The 15672-nt window shown below is 39.7% G+C and overlaps 2 protein-coding genes across 9 annotated transcripts in view; both read left to right on the plus strand.

The window, feature by feature from the left end:
• arhgef1 (Rho guanine nucleotide exchange factor 1) overlaps positions 1-12344 on the plus strand; it is a 41374-nt gene extending 29030 nt beyond the window's left edge. For 7 of the 8 annotated variants that reach the window (XM_022764649.1, XM_022764644.1, XM_022764650.1 and 4 more), the window contains 17 exons: positions 1086-1276; positions 1416-1562; positions 2007-2089; positions 2517-2642; positions 3149-3263; positions 3870-3970; positions 4139-4213; positions 4332-4407; positions 5131-5298; positions 5403-5490; positions 5584-5691; positions 5830-5882; positions 5993-6136; positions 6266-6391; positions 7216-7400; positions 7869-7973; positions 8909-12344. In XM_022764649.1, the coding sequence (XP_022620370.1) occupies positions 1086-1276; positions 1416-1562; positions 2007-2089; positions 2517-2642; positions 3149-3263; positions 3870-3970; positions 4139-4213; positions 4332-4407; positions 5131-5298; positions 5403-5490; positions 5584-5691; positions 5830-5882; positions 5993-6136; positions 6266-6391; positions 7216-7400; positions 7869-7943 (1861 nt within the window). In that variant the 3' untranslated portion in view covers positions 7944-7973; positions 8909-12344. The remainder of the gene's footprint in view (positions 1-1085; positions 1277-1415; positions 1563-2006; positions 2090-2516; positions 2643-3148; positions 3264-3869; positions 3971-4138; positions 4214-4331; positions 4408-5130; positions 5299-5402; positions 5491-5583; positions 5692-5829; positions 5883-5992; positions 6137-6265; positions 6392-7215; positions 7401-7868; positions 7974-8908) is intronic. The other variant, XM_022764645.1, reaches the window with a different exon arrangement.
• Positions 12345-12591: 247 nt separating this feature from the next.
• Positions 12592-15585, plus strand: cd79a (CD79a molecule). The gene is made up of 5 exons (XM_022764670.1): positions 12592-12721; positions 13212-13541; positions 14285-14400; positions 14712-14774; positions 14982-15585. The coding sequence occupies exons 1-5, from the start codon at positions 12682-12684 to the stop codon at positions 15105-15107; spliced, it is 675 nt and encodes a 224-aa protein (XP_022620391.1). The 5' UTR covers positions 12592-12681; the 3' UTR covers positions 15108-15585.
• Positions 15586-15672: the final 87 nt, after the last annotated feature.

A 15672-nucleotide genomic window follows, 5' to 3' on the forward strand; every position in this document is an offset into this window, starting at 1 on the left:
AACACGTAAAAGTGTGGTGGTGTGGTTTCAAGTTATTCATTAATAGTGTGATAAAAGGAGAATCATGTGATTTTTTTTTTTGTAACAGAAAACTACCATGGCCTTTGTACTTACCCATTCTCATAATAGTGTTTACTCTAAAGCACAGACATTGTAAGCTTCAGTAGTTATTCATATGCCTGATTTTGCAAAACAATGTTAATCTTAAAATACAGCTAGGAGTAATTATTAAATGTTCTGTAAACGAGATTTTAAACAATAATATAGCAGCAAACAACTATTTTGTATGTAGAGATATAGTGGAGTAGTGGCGTCCTGAGCCGAGAACGAAGTCACACACCCCCCCTGTGTGTGTGGTAATCTGAGTTTCTCTGGTCGTTGTTTTGGTAGCTGGTCTGGTAGCATGTTCATGCATGTACATGTGCATGTTCGTGCATTTGAGTCCATCCTGTTAAACCATTGGTCCTCCCCATGTTTATAAACACATAGGCACCGCCCACAGGCGAGATGGCTCAGTACAATACACAGTGTTCAGGTGAAAGCACCTTCCAGAATTTCCTAGACAGAAGAAAACACCTTTTTAGCTAAAAAAAAAAAAAAAAGTCTGCAAAGAAAGAGATAAGACCAAAGCACAGGCGGACTGGCCGTTGGGACTCCCGGCTCAAACCCCGGTTGGCTGGTAGACCGCCAGAAAATCCCTCCAAAAAGTTTTAAAAGTTTTTGTCGGCTCCATTAGAGTCATTTAAGACATAAGTCTGGCTTTACTGAGAGGAGAACCTTACCTTTGCCTGAAGAAACATTTGTTTTGGTCTGAGATGCGGTGGTCTAGTGCAACATGTAGTGGCAGTGACGATAGTTTGCAGAACCTTTAATGTGAGTTTCCATTTGATATTATAGCTACAGGAATAGAACAGGACATTGATAGAGAGCTCTACTAGATACCTGCTAGCTTTTTAACGTCCTTAGATAATCTAATGTTAAGACATCCCAAGTGTTTTTCACTTGATAGCCACCTGAGTCATACTTAGTTTGAATTGTAGTTACCAATCTAAACTAATTCTTCTTCCACTTCGTTCATTCCTCAGTGTCGAGGGACCGGTTTTAGTTCCTGAAGGGCCTGGCCACTCCCCAACCAGCCCTTCCCCACAGCTGGAGGAGGTGGAGCCACGCTTCCTGGAATTTGAGAGTGACCCGACCAACTGGAGGGAGCTGGCCCTCCCTGAAGCTTTGTCCAAACTCAACAAGAAGGAGACCAAGAGGCAGGAGGTCATCAATGGTGAGGAGAAGAAAGACGAAGCAGCACACGTTGAGAAGGAAACAGATGTGCAAATAAAATGAGGCTGCAGCACAGGCAGCAAATTTTGAAGATCTTTTTAACATGGCTCATCCTGTACCTATTCTCTGCCGTCTTTCAGAGTTGTTCGCGACAGAGCATGCCCACGTGCGAATGTTAAGTGTTCTTCAGATGGTCTTCTCTAAGCCTTTGGAGAGAGAGGAGCTCCTGACCGCCACTGAGCTTGCTGCCATCTTCCCCAACTTGGACGAGATCATTGACATGCACTGTGAGTGCTCCAGCATAGAAGCCTTTTTCTGACTTGTGTTTTTATCCTCCCACAGTCAGACACATGAAGGTTGCACTTGCCCTCCACCCAACACGAAAACATTTATGTACTGAATCTAAATTTAGACTCCAAACTTAAATTGGACAAAGAACAAGAAACTGCTTGTTGTGTATTTGTTGCCAGTGATAAAGATAACTGCATGTACCGGTCTTTTTGAACAGCCTGTAACTGGGTGCACAGTAGAGAATAATACAGAAATCAGAAACAACGACATCACTCACAAAAATATCCTTATTGACATCACAGGCCACAGACAGAGTTCAGTGTTTCAGTACTTGCCCTTCATTAATGCTTTTGTCTCTATTGGTTGTTGACTGTATAAAGAAGTGTTTCTCACCCTATTTTAAAAGTAAATTATTTGTTTGTTTCTGGTTGTGAATCCAGATAACTTCTATGAGAACCTGAAGAAACTGCGTGGGGATGACAATTTCATAGTCAGATCCATCAGCCCCACAGTGCTCAACAGGGTGAGTCATCATAATCTTTCTCTTTATAGCTTCCTTTTTCTCTTGGCTCTCAGTGTTTGTGTTGGTTTAAGGATGATATGTGTTGACAGTTTAATTCACAACCAAATCTGGCAGTAATTGTGCCAAAATCTGACTTTGTTATTTTAACAAACACTGAAAGGTATTTATCTCTGAAAGTAAAATATTGGCTATAACAGCTACGAAATTATATTAGTTGTCAGGCTGTATTTTTTCCAGCTCTTTCTCCCTCTGCCCATATCTTTATTCCTCTCATTCTTTACTTCTGGCAAGCACATCACAGAGTCTGACTATAGTGTATTGTGTGTGTATGTGTGTGTGTGTGTGTGTGTGTGCGCGCGCGCGTGCGTGTGTGTGTGTGCGCGCGTGCACGTGTGTGCACGTCTCTCTGTGTGTGTGTGCATTTCAGTTTGGCGGCACAGAGGGGGAGTGGTTCCAGAAATTGACAGCTCGGTTCTGCAGTCACCAGTCGTGGGCCTTGGACCAGATCAAGAGCAGGCAGAAGAGCCAGCCACGCTTCAACTCCTTCATACTGGTAACATGCAGCACACACATACACTCACTATCTGTACACACACACGTTGCTCTTTCTATAGTTGTTGACATAATGAGATAATGCATTACCTAGCCACTTACCCTAACCTTAAAGGCCCAGTGTTGAGGATTTAGGGGGGGTAGCCTGTTGGTTGCAATCTGCAACCTTGCCGCTAGATGCCACTAAATTCTACAGCCTGCCGGTCCTTTAACCATGACTAATAAATGCTTAACCCTAAACCTAACCCAAAACCGGACCCTTAAAACCAGGTCTCAACCATCAAACAGCCATCTCAACTTTTGGGGTCCAGCATGTTTTTCCCCATAAAGCTTTCAGACCCCACAACTATAGTGGGCTCCCAGTTTGGACCCCATGCATATAGTAAAACTGTTTAACACAAAGATACATATGGATGCTCTCGCAGATGCAAGGTCATGCAAGAAGTCACATAAGTGGTCCCATACATGCGCTCTCATTCTGACTCTGTCTGTGTGTTTTAATCCCAGGAGGCAGAGAGTAAGCCCCAGTGTCGCAGGCTGCAACTCAAGGACATCATTCCTATAGAGATGCAGAGACTGACCAAGTACCCATTGCTGCTGGAGAATATTGCCAAGAGCACAGGTGTGTGTGTGTGTGTGTGTGTGTGTGTGTGTGTGTGCGTGCGTGCGTGTGTGTTTTCAGTGTTGACAGTTATGTTAGGGTAAATATAAGGAAATAAGCGAACAAGAATATCTGTTAATTCACCTAATTAGATGACATATAACTTGACAAATCAGGCCAATACTACCATAAAGCAGTCGTGCTCATCATTTTGCAGCACTGCTCATAATGGCCTAATACATCTACAGATATTTAAGTCTAAACAGTATGGCAAAATCTCTAACAACACACAAATTTATGTTGTTTCATGGTGTATAATAATGCCCAGAAATCTTACATTTCCTATATCTTGGTTTGTCAAAAAGACAGAGTATGCGACATATGAAGTGTGAATGATGTATTCTTTGTTCAAAATACAGATGGCAATGTTTTTAACCATATGTCTCAATCTAAATCAGAACACAAGATAAATGTGGACAACTAACTTACACACACAAGCAAAACATTTGAACGATCGATTACTGTCCGTCCCAGACTCTTGTGTACACTCATGATTTATGGCTTTGGTCTGGGCTCTGCTGTGAAAGCTGTATTTTCCTCAACTCTGTGTTTTCTGTCTCTCCACAGAGGACCTGGCAGAGAAGGAGAAGATCCAACAGAGCGCAGAGTGCTGCAGAAAGATCCTCAACCATGTCAATGAGGAGGTCAAAGTGATGGAGAACCTATTGGTGAGAAACACCCAATCCATCACTCAACACACTGTTAGGTAGTGATTGAGCACCAATTGGAGTCTTGTAAACTCATTTTGAGACTCCTGAAGGTCTCTGGTTGTTTTACTTCAGAGCTGTGCTGTCTGTCCTCTGTCTGACCCCCTAATCTTTGTTTCTTGTTCCCAGACTCTGAAGGACTACCAGCGTAGATTGGACACATCAGGGCTCAAACCAAGTAATGAGCTTTATACTGAATATAAGGTAAGGTTCTTTCAACAAAGTTTTTTTTTTTTTTGCACTATCTGTTGCACTTAACAGATTTTAGCTGACATTTTTGTTGCAAGAAGGTTTTTCATTATTCTCCCTCTGTCTTCTCTAGAACATTGACCTGACTCAGAAGAAGATGCTTTATGAAGGTGCTGTGACCTGGAAAGTCACAAAAGAGAAAGCAATTGGTAAATACGTATTTGTGTATGCGTGAGACCTGCATACAAACAGCATGAACTTATTTGTGTTTTTCTGTATCAGCAATTTCTGCAGAAACAAGGACCAACATCTCACAGACATTTTAAAATTTGCAAAACCTTTTTTTTTAATTATTTCTCGGGCCAGACGTGTCAAGCTCAATTTAGTATTTATGATATTTATTTAATAAAATTCACTTAGATTGCTGCATCTAAACGGCCAAAAGATAACTGAGCAAGCTATTTTTTGGGATATTCAGAAAACTGTTATAAAGCTTTCATTTCCTTTTTCAAATGTGTAGATTAAAGTTTGCTATGAAAGGAAACCCATCATCAGTGAAGGGGATTTTGTGAGATCTCACAAGCCCATTCACTTCCTTTTTTCTATCCATTTCAATTTAATAACCTAAACCTCAATTCAATTCAATACAGCACGACTTCAAACAGCAGCGGCTTGCAACTCAGATAAACAGATGCACACACACTAGATAGGGGAAGAAGGGGAAGTAAAACCACTGTCAATCACAGAACTAAAAACAAAAAAGGCTATAGATTCATAAACCATATGTGGAAATGGTAATAAATTAACAAATAAATATAAATTCTTAAAACAAGTAACCTACTTATGAGGAATTGAAATGGCAGAGAACCCATCCTTTCCCCTGCTGTCTTTCCCTTTGCTCTGTCTGACTCCTTCTCCTCCCTGTCTCTCAGAGGTGCAGTGTGTGCTGCTAGGGGACATGCTGGTGCTCCTACAGAGGCAGGATGACAAGATGGTCCTCAAATGCCAGAGCAAGAGTAACATCGCCGTGCAGGAGGGCAAGCAGATGCTGAGCCCCATCATCAAGCTAGACTCAGTCTTTCTCCGCGAGGTGGCCACAGGTTAGCTGCCCACAGCAGTAAATATTGTACAGGTCACTTCCATTGTGAGATAAGTATCACTCAGCCTTGTTGTTTTTTTTTTTTTTTTTTGCCTGCTCTGTCAGATCGAAAGGCCTTCTACGTGATATTTACCTGGGATAGCGGTGCTCAGATCTATGAGCTGGTGGCCCAATCTGTTGTAGAGAGGAAAACGTGAGTGATGAAGAGAAATACACAGTAATCATATTTGTTTCAGAGGGTAATTCATAGGATGAATTGTAATTTTATTTACATGTGTGTTTTTAGCTGGACTGAGGTGATAAAGACTGCAGTGGATGATCTGAAGAAGAGTGGAACACCCATGAGGTTAACGCTGCCTCCTGGAGGTGGAGGAGCTCCTTTCAGTCCCTCCTCGTAAGTGTGTGTGTGTGTGTGTCTGCGTGAGTGTGTCTGTGTTTAATCATCTGTTAAGAGAGAAAGATATATTCATCGCCTGCCAAAGTTCACCCGTCTCTGAATATCTCTTTTCTTTTCTCATTTTCTCTCCGTCAGGCTGACTGCGCCTCTGAGCCCGACTGAGAATGGAGGTTCAAAAAACATCAGTGGTGAGAGCGCAGAGCTTTATCAGCTGAACACTTAATAAACAGTGCAAATGTATTATTGTAACACATTTCTGAAAGCTTGAGCCAAAGTTAAGCTTTGTGTCCGTCTGCAGATCAAGATAAGGACAGCTTGACGGATGAAAAGTCTTCAGACCCCAGGCACAGGCTGATTGATTTCCTGTCAGACAAAGGCTTCGACTTGATAGGCCACTCCAACAGCGATCAGGAGAAGGTTGCCATCAGTGCTTTGGATGAAGGTGAATGAGGGTCTTCCCTGTACTTCTGTTGATGACTTTTTTTTATAACTATCAGTCTTGTCTTTCCATTCTTTCATTGCAGCTTGTCTGTCCTTCTAACGAAAGCACTGAATCTCTCTCATCTGTTAGTCATGTTACTGAAAAGGCTGCTGATCGGCAGCATCAGCCTATCAGAAGACTCGCAGCCTGATGAAGAAAACGGAGAGGAGCAATCACAGAGGCCCAGTCAAGAAATGGATAGCTGTCAATCAACAGGTATATGACGTAAATTTACAAATTGTTGTTTTTAATTGTTTTTTTTATTTTTATTTTGTGCAGATAATACAAAGAACATATGAAGTGTTAATTAGTGACCTTTAGAAGTGTTGATAGGCACTTTGGACAAAGCCAAGATAGCTGTTTCCCACTGCTCCCAGTCTGTATGCTAAGCTAAGCTAACACTGCTGGCTGTAGCTTCATATTTAATAGACTGATCTGGACATGGTGGCGATATTCCCATCTTACTCTCAGCAAGAGTCTTTCCCAAACTATTCTTTTAAAAGTCATATATAGTCAAGTCAAAGTCATATCTTACTTTGGTAGCACCCTTAGCTGTGTATCTTCTTGGCATTGATAGAAGTTCAATTGTTTTTGAATGTCTGTTTCACTGTTTCATGATTGGAAAATTGAGTGTAGTGTTTTTTTTTATTTTATTTCTCCATTAAAAACAACAACAACAAAAAAAACCTAAGTGCCATTTTCTGCTATCCCTCTGTCTACTGAGTTTATAACTTACCTGCATGCGATTCAAATTTAAAAGGGTCATTAATCACAGTGCACCTTTACATTCCCCAGATCAATGAATTAGTGTAATGGCAGAATCTGTTTTCTTCTTTTTAATTCTAAAAGCAGGATTTTGAGACATATTTCACCATAAAATGGCAGTACAGTGAAATTTATCAATATAAGGAGTTACATTGTGACCAGGAAAGCCTTGCAATTCAAGATTTTACTGGTGTTAAATATCAGTGTTACTGGATAGAATTTACTGTAACTGACAACAAAATGGACACATTTAAATCATGTCTTTCTGTCCACAGAAGAAAACCAGACCACAGACAGAGGAGCGGAGGAGAAGAGTGATAACACTTGTGAAAAAGAGGGTGCAGGGACGAAAGGAGAGGAGGAGAGAAGCATCAGTGCGCCCCTGGTGTTGTCCCAGGAGAGGATGGTTGAAGTGTGCCGTAGGCTCTGCAGTCTGGAGGAACATCTAAAGAGATTACAGGTAAAGGGAAGAGTGAGAGGGAGATAGCTGAGAATATAGAGAGAAACTGAGCAGGGAGCAGATAGGATGACGGGGGCAGATAAAGATGAGAGACATAACAAAAGATGGAAGCTGACTGAGAGAGACGCAGAGCTGAGCATTGAGGATTTCACTGAGGATAACTTAAGTAAGGAGCAAGCTGTGGTATACTTGGGACAAATAGGGACAAAATGGTACCAAAGAGAAACTAGAGAATAGAAAACCATTTAACCACTACTGTTATTGCTTGGTTGAAAATTGCATTGTGAAATTGGACGTCTCTGAGAATGGCTATTATGTCCAGCACTTGCAATGGGATGTGTCACAGAAGCAGCAAGGGAGACGAAGAGAGGATGTTAAGAGGAGAGGGTTGAATTGTGTGAGTGTGTGTGCGTGTCCGCGCGTGTGTGTCCTCAGTTCCAAAGGTGATATTGATTTTGTGTGTTTCAGATTGTAGAAGAGGAGCACCACAGGCTGCAGGAGGCCCTTTCCAAGTTCTCCCTGGAGGGAGGCAACTTCCAGTAAGACACCATCACGCCACCTGCTGGCCCCTGGGTGAGACAACTGTATAGCTATTGAAAACGAGACTAAAGTATAATTAAAGTATCTGATTAAATATCAGAATTTACCATCAAGCACATAGGGTTAGTGATGTGGGATGACTCTATGTTTTTCATGTCATTGTTCTTTCTACATTATTATTATTATTAGTAGTAGTAGTAGTAGTAGTAGTATTAGTAGTATTATTATTAAGAACTTTTAAAACAGAGTTATGAAGTGCTTCACATGGGTAAATGACAATTACAATTCAGCACTAAACGTTAAATATAAGAACGAAAAGAACAGAGAATGAGAAATAAACAAACAGAGCAAATATATTATAAAAAAATAAAATAAAAAGGCACTAAACTAAATCATGTTTAATTTACTTGACAGGCACCTGATGGTTACTTTATGCATCTTTTTGAGAGTGTTATCTGTAAATAAACTGTTGTATTTTAATGATTTTAGTATTAATTTTGTGCAGGAGTTTTTTGCCCTAAGTACTGTCTGCAGGCTTTTTATCAGGCTGCATATGCCCAAACAACCTTCATAAATAAGATAGGTTAGCTTGTATGAAGCCTGAGAGGCAAAGCTCAGGGAAAAATGCGTGTATTTCAATTGCTGCTGCTGGTAAAACTTAATTGCTGTGGGCTCATGGAACAACTGAAGGTCACCTACACGAGCAAATCAAAGTTTTTATCAGCTCTTTTCAAGTCTCATCATTTTTTCTGCGGCTCAGAAGTCAGAGGACACTGCTTAGAGAGATTTTAGTGAATAAATCAAATTGAAACCTCAAAGGTATGAGGGACAAAAACAGGATTATGAAAAGTGAGGGGGACATGCCTCCACATTCCCAGAGGAAATTGAGGCCTTGTCTTTATCAGTCTCCTTAACCTAACACATATTATATTACATTTAATCTTTTCTTCGTTTTTTCTTCTCTTTAGATTTTTACTGGTGCTGGTTTGGAGTGCAAGAGTGACTTTCAAAGGCTTCCATGGAAATTCCTGAGCTTTCATAAGTCATGCCTGGACGCTTGCTGCCTTTTTTGTATGTGTCACAGCTGTTTGCAGCCGAGCAAGAGAGTTTTCTGCCCAATGGAGGGGAGGGAGGGCTTTGTGCTCAGTGCAGTGGAACATGGGAGGGGTGTGCATGTGTATGTGTGTCTGTTTGCATGCATGCTCGGTAGAGATGTCTACAAGAAGAAAGAAAAAAAAAAAAGAAAGAAAAAATTAGACATCCTGCTTTTGAGTGGGATGTTGTATTTGCAGAGGGGTGCCAAAAAAAAAAAAAGCAATATTTTTGCCGTGAGAGAGATGCTGCCTAACATAATGTAGAGATTGCAATCTGCTGTAACACACATATACACACCAAAGACATGCACGCTACAAAATAAATTACATTGTTGCCAGTAGCAGATGTACAGTAATGGAGAAATCCTGTTTGCTTGCCAGTTTTTAGCTATACGAGGTGGAATATCACATTTGAAGATGTATTAAAATACTTCTACTGATAGTATAGTGTTATTTCTAGTCTGTGCCAAAGTACCACAGAGATGCACTTTTTTCTGATCAATACAAGTTTAACCCACACTGTTGTTGCAGTTGGGCTTCACGTCACCATTGGGGAAAAAAAATGCATGCAAGAAAGTGTGTGTATGTGTGTTACATATTTTTTATTACGGATGTGCTTTTTTGGAGGGTTGTTACTGTAATTAGATCACATACAAACATTTATAAATAGTGGCACTATAGGTATCATGCTGTTAATAATGGAGTCTTGTTTGTATGTACCGCTTTTATTTATTTAGTCCTGTTAAGTCAGTGAGTTGCTTCACCAGATGTAAAAGTATTACAGCAGTGGGCCAAAAAGACAGAGCAATGTGTTAGAGAAAAGATGAGACAGAAGAAGGAAAAGTTTGAATGTGTAAAAAAAGATCAAGATAGAGAGCGAAGAAGGCAGATGTTGGGATGGGGAGGGAGTTAAGCTGTTGTTGCTTTGGTTTATTTTAAGCTAGCTTGAACCAGACGGTCATGAGAAGATGTGTAGAAAACATGAGATTAGGGTTAGTTTACACTTACTTACTGTACTGACGAAAAGTGACACACACACACACACACACACACGCTTGCATATACATCTACAAACACTGAGGGCCCAGTGTTACAGAAGTGTTAAAAAAAAGTTTGTTCAGTGCCAGTGTCATTTCTGTAACATCAGCTCCCCCTCAGATAGAGTTCACAGCTCCTGATCCAAAACACGGACTTAAGATTTGGTTATAAATTGTATTGTATTACGTTTCACAAGTTATTCATGAAAAAAAAAAAATCTATTCTTCCCTGGCAGCAATATTTGTATCAAAATTTAGCTCTGTCTTTGTATTTTATTCAGCAGTTGATTGTAATTAATCATGATGATATAATTTCTGAGTAGCAGCATAACTGTGGTCATGCACACAGGACCAAAGATATAACAAAGCACCGTTAGATCCTCATACAAGCTGTCATTTCCGTGGCATGTTTCATCTGTATATTAGCATGTCATTGATGCTGATGCAGGAGTGATGGCGCAGCAGCACAGGCTGCATGCAAACAGCTGCTTTCCCTCTCCCCAGACTCCCAACATGTGGCAACTTAGGTAAAGGGATTTCAAAAGCACATAAATGGACGAAGGATTGGTTGTCAAGGAGAATACCTGGTTTTCGATTCTTAAATGAATGTACAAGAATAATGTTAGGCTGCTTCGGCTTTATGACCAAACCCAAACTAGATCCGGGACTTCTTCTATACACTTCAGTGAATTTCATCAGCATGAAATTAATGAGAAAAGTTTTCTTCAGTATCTGTGTGTAAGTAAATGCCAGTGTGACTGTCACAAGCTCTTTTTTGTTTCTGACCTGGATATGGCACTGTTAACACTTGTGGTGCTAAGATCAACACATGGTTCCAGTAGCCGAAAAAAGGCCTGAGCAATAAAACAATGAAGCCAGATGAAGATTCTAAGGAAACATTGATGGTTTGGAGGAAGCCTACAGTCTCATTCCAGTGTCACTCTTACCAGTACTGTTATCAAGATCACTTCCTGATATGCATTCTCATCACTGTTGCCACAACAACAAATGCCCCCTCTGACCCTACTGAACCTCATTATGAAATTATGCAAATGCCAGTGCCATTAGTCACTTGTGTCACAAGTTGCTAAATTATATAAGTTTGTGTTTGAACTTTTCTGCCACCTCTCCTGGTGTCTTCCTCTTAGAAACTGTACATAACTACCTTGAAGGAGAAAAATTTAGAGAAAGTATAAATTAGATAAATTAGCCCAATTCTTTGTGTTTATTAAGCTTATTAGTTACATACACCTCTTGATAACACGCTCACCTCTTGTGATAGCATGATCACCTTTTTCCTACTGCACAGTTTTTCCATATGTTGTGTATTTCATTTGATGTACTTTAAACGGGTCGGGGAGGTTTTTTTTTTTCATTGTTTTTCAAAGAAGCTTTTGTAATTATGTACTATGCATTTGGCTGTAGTGGTGAGAGAGACAGGACTTGTCTGTAACTTGTCTATGCATGAACAAATTTAACAATTATGCAAATGTTGTAACCATGGTGTATTCTTTAGAGTGCAAGTTACTGCGCAAACCCACACGGTGCTGTGGCCATCCAGCTGACCAATGAGATGCATTTAAAGAGATAATCTCAACCAGGGATTTTTTAACAGTTAAACTGCAGTGGTCAGCAGGTGAAACCCTGTTAACACCAGCTTACAGTGATACCTTCACTTTTCACTGGCTGAACGACTACTACAGGCACTTCTCCCTCTCTCTCCTCCAGATGCGTTTCCTCATGTATTCTATATACAAATACCTAGATGTATAGAAAATGTATTTATAGAGTGGTGCCTTGTTCTGATAATCAAGTTGTTTGATTCATAAAGGGCTCTTGAGTCTACAAACACAATCACTGTTGTTTTGGTGGGCTGTCTTTCATGGAGGATCTCAGTGAGGCAGTGAGAGACGATGAGCAAATGACCAATTAGCATTGAGGGATCATCCAAGGATTCTGATTGGTTGGTTTCAAGGTTGGGAGCTTGGCCTACAACACACTGTTTTTGTGTCCAACTCCATTACAGCAATAGGATTTGAGCCCTCCACCTACTCTGCCAGCCAGTGCCCTGTATAGAAAAAGACACTGCTTTTTGTCATGCAGGCATCTGCCATCTTGTCTCTCTATAAACAAAGAATATGCAAGAACTATATTGTGTATTTGGGTTTTGATTTTTATTGTGTAAGAGGCTCTTTAATGATGTATACTTAAGGAAAATTGTGGTACGTTTGTTTTTTAATTCTTAATTTTTTAAAATAAATTGGGGAAATAAACACCTGTTTTGTCATTTTATATAGTTATAAGACAGTTATAACTTTATGATCTGATTCATATAATAATGGTTAGGGGCTCATGTAAAGACAGTGTGTAGATATGAATTGTACTCGGATTGTCTTATAGTGATTTCTTTTAATGTATTTTTTAAATGCAGGTATAACTTTTATGCAAATGTGTCACAGCCCAAATTCATTCAAGCATAAATCCTGACTGAGACAAAAACAGGACACCAGTGTGTCAAGACAGCAGCAGTCAAGACAGGAGCATTGTGTAAAGAATTGTACCGAGCTTGTTTCAGTAGTTTTTATTCTTGGACTGAACATTTGTGAAAAAATGGTGATTGCTACAGTCTTTGTTCTCTGCAGCTTTGTGGGTAAGTCAGATTAATTTTGTTAAGACACTATATCTGACATCTTCTTATTTGGGGTGAAAGTGTTTATATTCAAATAGATGCAATTATCTGTAGGGGAAAATTAGGTATTTCTACATGTCAGTCCAGTAAGTACATATATATATATCTATATATATACATATATATATATATATATATACGTATATACTGTATATATATAACTTTTAAAAAATGTTTAACTTTTTACTCTTCTGAGTTCTGCTTCAGTGAACCACATTTCCTGTCAGAGCAGATGGCTGTGCTATCATGTTGCATGCATGTTTTTGCTCTGTTAATTTTGCTCAGTAACGCTGTACATTTGCAACTCAGTTTATTTATTTGTGTTGTTCGTTTTTAAAGACCTTATGTGTCCTTTGTAAATACACACAGAAATAATGCTATTGCATTATATGAAATCATAACTTTACAAATATCGGGTTTAATTCAAATAATGAACAAATCTCCTCTACAGTGGGTACTTCTCCAAGTGTGGTGACTTTTAAGGCGGACAGGCCCTTTCTAGGTGTGCCGCTGTCTTTCAAAGCTGACCTGAAGTGCTGCTACACCACCACGGAGCGTCGGATCAATCCCACTTGGTTAAAAAGGGTATGGGCTGGCAACAAAATCGGTCCAGTCACTGTGAATATTTCGGAAAATGTGACTACAAGACTCGACAAAGAAGATAAGGAACTGTGTTACATCCTAACCCTTGATTCAGTCCAGCTGAATGACACTGGGCTGTACCAGTGTCTGTTGAACTACAGTAGGGACGTCTCTCATGGCACCTACCTGCACGTCTACAGTGAGTGTGTATGTCTGTGTGATGGTGATGGGAGGGGTCCTATTTGCAGTGCCTACCAGTCAGAAATGCCAGTGTGTGTGCTTAAAAAGGAGAGATGGAGTCAAGTGAGCTCTAAGAACTGCTAACACCTCATAAGCCATAAATCCTGTTAACCTTAGAGTCTATCTAAGAACTGTGAGTGGCAGCATCCTTGCATATCGTCGCTCAGTTAATCTTCACATCATCAGGATGGTCTCATTACAGACTGCTGCCCAGTCGTTTACTTTAAATAGCACCAAGATTAGATCAAGTTGCAATCAAGGTAATGTGTTGAGGCATTTGCCACACTGAAATACCACTTTACATCATAATCTCATTAAATGCGGATGGCAGATGTGGAAATTTAAAACAACCACTAAAGTCCTCTGGGGATTATGTGTGAAATAACCTGCATTAGTTAACAAGATCACAATTACCCTTACCTAACAATACTATCAATTGTTAATTCATCTGTTGTATATGTTAGAATGTGTTGTTTATACTAAATAATACAATTATATAACCTAACAATCAATCCTGTAATAAATCTCTAAGTAAGTGTATCAGCTAATTAACCAGCCTGATTCTTTTTTATATGCTCCAGCTTCCTATTTCAAATGTGCACTCTCACTTGTTACAAACCAAGTAAGAGCTTGTATTTAAACAGCTAAAAACATAACTGTTGTTCAGATTGTTTCACCTCTGAACCCTGTCTGTGTGTCTAGAACGTCTGAAGAAGACAATAAACCTCAGTGAAAGCACCAAAAACAAGATCCTGACAGCTGAGGGAATCTTGCTGTTACTGTGTGTGGTATTGCCTTCTACCACCCTTCTCTTCAAGGTCAGACAGTCACATCTTGATATGTCTGACTGCACATTAACATACTCTGATCTCTCAACTACCTCTGACCTGTAGCTTTGATGTTGAAGCAATGGTTAATTTCCAGCATTTCTCAAGAGTGGTTTTGCCTTATCACTTATGTGAAGAAACCAGAAATGATTGCAATCTGTGAAACAGCCCTACTTTGACTGTTCCTAGCACAAACAGTTATAAGCTTCTCAAATGGATATTTCTCATAGTGTTTCTTGGCTTTCAGTCATGGGAAGTTGCACAATTACACAGATTTACCAACTTCTGTTTTCCCTCCCCAGTCAAAGAAACTACATGAACTAGAGAAAAAGAAGATGAAGAAGGAAGAGGAAAACATATACCAGGTGAACTTTAAATGTGTCACATCCTCTCTGAGTCAAACACATGATGGCAGGCATATGAGAAATACCAGTGCAAGTAATTTTGCTGAAAACAGGATCAAAGCTATGAAGGAACATGTTATCTTGTGCCACTAATCGATTCAACATGATTATGTTTCATTGATTTTTCTGTGTTTACTTTGTTTCCTTCTTACTTATCTCATACACCAGGGGCTAAATCTGGATGATTGTTGCACCACATATGATCAGATCGAACGGTCCCAGGCACATGGTCCGTACCAGGATGTCTGCAACATTATGGAGGAAGAAGAGGAGTTCCAGCTGGAGAAACCTTGAAAGAAAGGGGAAAGATAAAGAAAGGGAGAGTGTTCAGTCTATTTTGAGAGCTTAGGTTTAAGTGTGTGATATCTGAATAACAGACCCAGGCTTTATCACACACACTGAAAGTTGGAAAGTTTTTTTTTTCATAGCTTTGGAAACAGCATTTGACGAAACGGTTTCACCACAAAGTCGACTCAGTCAGGGACGTATTAGTTGAGAAATATTGAGGTTGTAAGTTCAAGAAGCCCCTCCAGTCCAGATAATTTTGAAGAGACCTAAAAGTTGTGCAAAATTTCCATTTTTTTCTATGTTTGATAAATTCACTATATAAATGTTTTTATGAATTTAAAAATAGTTGTGTGTGTCTGCTCCAAAATCTCTTAATTTCTTTGTCATAGAATTGTCAAATTTAAGGATGCTGAGTCTAGAAATATCTGTCTTTGTGCAACCTCAAATAATAAAATAGGCCTATAAACTATCCCTCAAATGTAACACATGATCTTCCTCAACAAATGGAGTCTCCTCATAATCATGGAATTAGGCTGTAACTCAACTTTTAAGCCAAAATGTTCGAGAAGTC

This window comes from Seriola dumerili, unplaced genomic scaffold, assembly GCF_002260705.1.
Source record: "Seriola dumerili isolate Sdu_G_001 unplaced genomic scaffold, Sdu_1.0 BDQW01000551.1, whole genome shotgun sequence".
NCBI lineage: Eukaryota > Metazoa > Chordata > Actinopteri > Carangiformes > Carangidae > Seriola > Seriola dumerili.